The 7,442-nt window shown below is 46.4% G+C and overlaps 1 protein-coding gene across 1 annotated transcript in view; it reads right to left on the reverse strand.

Annotated features, from left to right (window-relative positions):
* LOC132382894 (serine protease 33-like) overlaps positions 1-6,532 on the reverse strand; it is a 98,424-nt gene extending 91,892 nt beyond the window's left edge. Inside the window, exon 1 of the mRNA XM_059953431.1 lies at positions 5,387-6,532. Within this exon, the coding sequence (XP_059809414.1) occupies positions 5,387-5,543 (157 nt within the window). The 5' untranslated portion in view covers positions 5,544-6,532. The remainder of the gene's footprint in view (positions 1-5,386) is intronic.
* Positions 6,533-7,442: the final 910 nt, after the last annotated feature.

Below are 7,442 nucleotides of genomic sequence, written 5' to 3' on the forward strand. Positions count from 1 at the left end.
ATCGCCATCTTACCGGAAGTCCCACGTGGGTAGATTCTGACTGTATGTTGTACTTTAATGTAATATAGTTTGTTGTAGTTTTATTTTTCCAAGTATTTATGATGTAAATGTGATGCCAAGAAGGAAACAAATACTGTATATATTTTGTATTGTTTTATCAACAGTTTTCACCATACGTTAATGTGGAAGAGTGAACAGTAAACAGTTAATCTTACTGGGATCGCGCCTCATTGACTCCGGTTTATACTTGTTTAGTTCAGAGTTTTTTTTACACTACAGTGAAAAGGCGGCATTACCAGGTGTTTCAAGTGCCACAATGGCATGGTGACCCAGCGTCATCGTTGCCATCCAGCGCCAGGAACAGTAGGGCATCAACAAATAAGTCTGCCTACGCAAGAGCTAAAGCAGAAACCGCTAAAGTGCGAACGTCATATGCTGAACAGGTAGCAAAACTGAAAATGGAAAAGGCTGCCAGAGAAGCCAAAAATCAGTTGGAAAGGGTAAGGATAGAAGCAGAGTTAGAAGTGCTGACGCTACACCGAGAAGCCGAAGCTGCCAGGGTGGAAGCAGAGATATTAGAAAATGCTGAAGAAGTGCATGTTCTGGATGACGTAAAATCTATTTCAGAAATGACCAGATTGGAACACACAAGCGACTACGTCCGATCTCAAATGGACTTGGAAAATTTTCCTAAGGTGTCAGCCAAGGACCACACTAAGCTAAGAGAGCTCGGAGATCTACTCATGGAGATTGAAGGCGCTAAAGAAGATGGCTATTTAACCGGCCGGTCATATTTAGATACTTCATACGGAATTAGACCAATCGTGGACAAACTTTCATTTCGGCTGCAGGAAAGGTGGGTGTCTGTTGGCTCAGAGTACAAGGAAAAGAACGATGGTCGATTTCCTCCCTTTGAGTATTTCACTAGGTTTGTGTCAAGGAGGTGAAGAATCGAAACGACCCTAGATTCATGAGTCAAGGTAGCAGTACAATTAACACCAAGCCAGTCAAATCCACTTCGAATAATTTTAACATCAATAAACCTGTCTCAGTGTGTAAAACTGAAGTCTCTACAACTAACAATGACCCTAGCAAGAATTGTTCATTGCACAACAAACCCCACCCCCTCAAAAAATGCAGAACGTTTAGGAAAAAACCCTTTGACGAGAGGACTGCCCTTCTCAAGGAGAAAAAAATATGTTTTAAATGCTGTTCCTCTACCTCTCACCTCGCTAGAGAGTGTACGATCCCCGTGAGGTGCTCGGAATGTAATAGCACTAATCACGATGGGGCAATGCATTCCGGCCTGTTACCACAAACTGACAAAGCTCCTTCACCCTCACAAGAGGACGGTGGGGAGGGAGAGGATGCACAGAAGTTTGCAGTCAAGGTCAGTCAAGCCGTTCTTGTTCAAAGATCTGCCTCACTAACGAGTACCCTAAGGGAGCCAAAGACAAGGCTCTCAAAGCCTATGTAATTCTGGACGACCAGAGCAATTGCTCACTAGTCAGACCAGAGTTCTTTGACTTGTTCAACGTAGAGAGTAATCAGTTTCCTTACTACCTTAGAACTTGCTCAGGCAGTGTAGAAACATATGGGAGGAAGGCAGAAGGCTTCCAGCTTGAATTGCTGGATGGTAAAATTGTCATCTGTCTCCCTTCACTCTTAGAGTGAAATGAAATTTTGAATAATCGCACCGAGATCCCGATGCCAAGCGCTGTGCGATACCAGCCGCATCTCCACCACATCACCAAACACATCCCAGAACTGGACCCAAAAGCAGAAATACTCCTGCTACTAGGAAGAGACATTCTCCAGGTGCACAAGGTCAGGCAGCAGGTCAATGGACCACACGACGCCCCCTTTGCCAAATGCCTGGATCTGGGCTGGGTGGTGATAGGAGAGGTGTGCCTTGGCAATGTCCACAAACCGTCAGTTAACACACTCAAGACCAATGTGCTAGAGAGTGGCCGCCATTCAATTTTTCAACCCTGCACAAGCTACATGTGTATCAAGGAAGCACGACAGGGCTTTAACAAATGTAAAGTAACCGACAAGATGCTGGGACAGTCAGTCTTCGCTCAAACTGAGCATGATAAAAAACTTGCTCCATCAGCACAAGATGCCATTTTCTTAAAAATAATGGACACCAAGGTCTTTAAAGACAAAGCAAATAACTGGGTCGCCCCACAACCTTTCAGAGAACCATGCCAGTGCTTGCCAAACAACAAAGAGCAGGCAGTCAAGCGGTTCACGTCTTTGCAAAAAACCCTGAAAAGGTAACCTGAGATGCAGCAACAATATGTAGCATTCATGGAGAAGATCTTCGCTAATGGACTTGCTGAAGTAGCACCGCCACTGAGAGAAGGTGAGGAGTGCTGGTACCTCCCAACGTTTGGGGTTTACCACCCAGAAAAGCCCAATCAGATCAGGGTGGGCTTTGACTCCAGTGCTCAGTGCGCTGGTATCTCCCTTAATGACATGCTCCTCACAGGCCCCGACCTCAACAATACCCTTCTTGGGGTCCTGCTGTGCTTCCGGAAGGAGAAGGTTGCAATCTTAGCGGACATCCAGCAGATGTTCCATTGCTTCTTAGTACAGGAGGACCATCGCAATTTCCTCCGTTTCTAATGGCACAAGGACAATGACATCAACAAGGAAGTCATTGAGTACTGTATGAAAGTCCACATTTTCGGCAATAGTCCATCACCTGCCGTGGGCTGCGAAGAGCCATCAGAGAGGGCACACAGGAGCATGGCGATAACACTGTTAAGTTTGTAGAAAGGCACTTCTATGTCGATGACAGCTTGATATCGCTACAGAAAGAAGATGAAGCAATCGATCTGCTCCGACGTACACAAGCCTCACTCGCTGAGTCAAACCTCCACTTGCACAAGTTTGCATCAAACTGTCAAGCAGTAATGGAGGCCTTTCCACACGATGACTGTGCTCCGGCAATCAAATACCTAGATCTAGATGGAGAAACCATACCCACACACAGGAGTTTGGGCCTCCTTTGGGAGATTACAACTGACACATTCACATTCTCCGTGCCGACCATGATCAAGCCATTCATCCGCTGTGGAGTTCTCTCCACTGTCAACAGTGTTTTCGATCCCTTTGGTCTACTGGCACCAGTTACGATCCAGGGAAGAGTCCTTTTCAGGGAACTTACCTCTGAGCTCTCCGACTGGGATACTCCCCTACCAGAAGACAAGCTAAGCAGATGGGAGGCTTGGAGAGATTCACCTCAGGATCTAAAACAGCTTCATATCCCATGTACGGAATACGGACAAATTGGCCCAGGCAAAGGACCCACCTCCACTATTTTACCCCTCAACCTCATCTGCTCCAGGGACAATAAACCCAGCTTACCTTTGACCTTGAAATGTCATCTGCAGATTAGTTACTGCAGTCAGTTGTGAAATGAGGTGATGGCGTGAGCCAGATAAATCTGTTGATCTATTGATAATCTGTTGATAATGTGGTTTCAAAGGTTCATTTATATCAAAGTGTACAACTCTAATAATTCTTCTCTGCATAAAAAAAGGCAGCATGAAACAAACAAAAAAAAAGGCAGCACAATCATCATCTCCTCAAATCCCTCCTTCTGCACAAAAAAGAAGCAAGATTGGTCAAAAAACACAGAATACAAAAATACTGTAAGATCATGAAAAGTCTACAGTCCAAGTCCATATCCAAAATGCAGAAAACCTGGCTAACATTCTCCGGGCACAGTGGCAGACTCTCCTCTCACTGGTAACGTAGCAGAGCAATCCTCAGCAATTAAAAGGCACGCAGCCAGCGCTCACCTTCCACACTCACCATTTCTCCCATCAAGGGAGAAATGGAGTCAAATGTCAGCTTGATTTATGATAGGCTCATCAACAGTTTGAGGCCATTTGATGGCCTAGAGGATTCTACATTGTCAGTCTAATCCTAGAAAATAACCTTCTGGATGGTGAGGGGGCAAAGATCGCTACCAGTTGGGGTGTGCCAACTTCTCTTAGCTACCATAGGGCAATGAGAAACTTGAAGTCCCATCCCATTGGGTTCAGGAATGGCTTGTTGGATTAGAGTATAAAGAATATGTAGACTTTATAGAACCTTGAGATTTGTCTCCTTATAGGCAGCCACAAAACAAAGCCCAAGAGAACCCGTTAAAAACAGATATCAAACACCCAGTGTGCAGAGAGAGAGAAAAAACAAATTGTGCAAACAAAAAAAAAGTAAGCAAATATTTGCATTCAGAACTGAAGTTCACGAAAGTGTGTCACAGACACTGAAGTCAGGCCTCACTGCAGCCGATTCAAGAGCAGGCCGCATCCTCAGTTCAGCACAGAGCAGCGAATTGACCCAGCCTGTTTCCAACACCCTGATCTTTTCAATCTTGCTCGGTGTTTAAATTGTCTAAGCATCGTGTCGATCCTTGCTCTTGCACCTGGGCCCTGATGCTTTGACACATTCTTGGGCCTGGACCCTGCTGCCTTGATTAGTCCCATACCCAGCCTTTCCAATTCAGCCAGGTGCTTAAATTGATCAAACCTCAGGTCCTTCCTCACTCATGGGCACAGTCCCGGGCTCAGCTTTGTCTCAGTCTTGCAGCATGGAATCCTGCAATCAGTTTTGCAGAGTAACGTGGACGGAGTAACCGGATATTTTTTAAAACACTGTCATGACGTGCCAGAACAGATGCTGGTGGGAGTGCGGCATTTCATTGTTTTCCTGAACTCAACCCCCCACACGCACAACCTAACAATGTCAGAACAGACAGCAACGAGACTGAAGCCAAAAGAGTTAGAAATGTACTCACCAAATACTTTGACCCATAACTTACTGGATAAATAAATATACTCACTTTGCCTTGCTCATATGAAGGTGGTTTACCTATCTATGCAAGTACTTCTCTGACAATAGATGTGTAACAGCTTAATGTAACATTGTATGGAAATACAAGATAACACTGATGCAGACATATTTTATACATTTAACAAGGTGCTTTTTTAATGCAACAGAGTTAATCAGTTTTTCAATGTTCATTGTCAGCCAGGTCATATTTTCTGTGAACGCCCTGTCATATGCTCCAGTATTTGTTTTTTTTAAGTTTTAAGTCCTCCTGCGCAAGAGCCAACAGCTGTTTCTCATTTGGTGCTACCTTGTGGTGCTTTTCCCCTTCGTCGTAACACTTTCTAGGCCCAGCACCCGTGTGTGAGCGCGAGAGTGAGAGAGAAAGAAAGAGAGACGTTCTCTGTCCCTCTCTTCTTTCAACATTTCTCTCCTCTTCCCTCCCGACAGCGGTCTCTCCAATCCCTCATTTCTCTCCTTCCCTCGTTCACTCTCCCGCTCTGTCCCCCCACCCTCCCCGCCTCTCTAACCCCTTCCTTACCAGTATTCAGAGACCCCAGGACCGGGTTCGATTTCAGGTCGAACACGCGGATCTCTGCGATGTCCTGCTCATGTTCGGCTAGAAGGCGCACCAGGTGGCAGCCGAGGAAGCCGGAGCCTCCGGTCACCATGTACACCAGACCCGGCTCCGTTCGCATCCCGTCCCGCTCCGATCAGCCGCTATGACTGATCGCAGGGGCGGCAGGAGCACATCCCAATGGAAGGGAGGGAAGGGGCGGGGAAGGGAGGAGTTCCCTCTCCCACTCGGCAGAGGGCACGAACGGGATAAACAAGGCAGGCTTTGATGTCAGTGACCCCGAGGCCTTGAACTATCTCAGCTGCTGATGGGCGCAGCCTCAGGCTGTGAGAGGCACCGTTGGGAAATGGAGGGGTTCGTCGAGGGGGCAGGTAGGAGGATAAAGTGGCTAGAGAGGTGGTTACACCACCCAGAGGCTGAGATCACTGACGGCACTTGGTCATCGACTCAGAATCAGGAATCAGGTTTGTTATCATTGACAAGTCCTGAAGTTTGATTTGTGACAAAATTATAAAAATTACTACAAGTTGCCCATAAATAAATAAATAAACAAAACGTGCAAAAGAGGAACAGTGATGAAGTGTTCAGAGATCTGATGATGGAAGGGGAATCTCACCTGGTCCCTCAACACCAGCTCCACAGCAAAGAAGGCCCAGGAGTGTCTCTACTTTCTGCAGACGCTGAGGAAAGTCCATCTCCCACAGCCCCATCCTCATCACATTCTACAGGGGTTGTATTGAGAGCATCCTGAGCAGCTGCATCACTGCCTGGTTCGGAAATTGCACCATCTCGGATCGCAAGACTCTGCAGGGGAGAGTGAGGTCAGCTGAGAAGATCATCAGGGTCTCTCTTCCTGCCATCATGGACATTTACACCACATGCTGCATCCGCAAAGCAAACAGCATTATGAAGGACCCCACACACCTCTCATACAAACTCTTCTCCCTCCTGACATCTAGGAAAAGGCACTGAAGTATTTGGGCTCTCACGACCAGACTATGTAACAGTTTCTTCCCCCAAGCTATCAGACTCCTCAATACCCAGCACCTGGCCTGACACCTTGCCCTATTGTCCTGTTTATTATTTATTGTAATGCCTGCACTGTTTGTGCACCTTATGCAGTCCTGGGTAAGTCTGTAGTCTAGTGTAGTTTTTTTTTCCTGTGTTTTCTTTAATGTAGTTCAGTCTAGTCTTGTACTGTGTCATATAACACCTCGGTCCTGAAAAACGTTGTCTCATTTTTACTATGTACTGTACCAGCAGTTATGGTCAAAATGACAATAAAAGTGACTTAACTTAAGTGAAGAAACTGTTTCTAAATGTGTGTCTTCAGGCTCTTGTACCTCCAGCCTGCTGGCAGCAACAGAAAGGAGGCACGTTCTGGCTGGTGAGAGTCCTTCATGATGGATGTACCCTTTTTCTGCCACTGGGTCTTCAGATTCCCTCAATGGTGAGGAGGCTTGAGCTGTGTTGGAGTTGGCCGAGTCTACGACCCTCTGCAGCCCCTTATGATCCTGTGCAGTGCCCCCAGTGGTCAGAATGCTCTCCACCATCCATCTGTGGCATTTGCAAAAGTCTTGCTGACATACCCAATCTCCTCAAACTCCCAATGAAGTGTGTAGAGCTGCCGGCGCACCCTCTTGCTGGTTGCATCAATATGTTGGGCCCAGCATAGATCCTCTGAGATGTTAGCATGCAGGACTGTTAAGCTGCTCACCCTTTCCATTGCTGACCCCTCAATGTGTGTTCTTTGGACTTTCCCTTCCTAAGGTCCGCAACTAGTTCCTTGGACTTAGATGACATTGAGCACAACGTTGATATTATGACATTCCTCAACCAGCTGATCTTTTTCACTCCCGATGCTCTTCGTCACCATCTGAAATTTTGTCAGCAATAGTTGTGTTATCAGAAAAGTTACAGATGTGACTGAGCTGTGCCTAATCCCACAGTTATGTGTGTGGAGACTAGAGCACTGGGCTAGGCATGGTCAGTAACAATTGCCAATGTGGTAGATGGTTTA

Source organism: Hypanus sabinus, chromosome 29, assembly GCF_030144855.1.
Source record: "Hypanus sabinus isolate sHypSab1 chromosome 29, sHypSab1.hap1, whole genome shotgun sequence".
Classification (NCBI taxonomy): domain Eukaryota; kingdom Metazoa; phylum Chordata; class Chondrichthyes; order Myliobatiformes; family Dasyatidae; genus Hypanus; species Hypanus sabinus.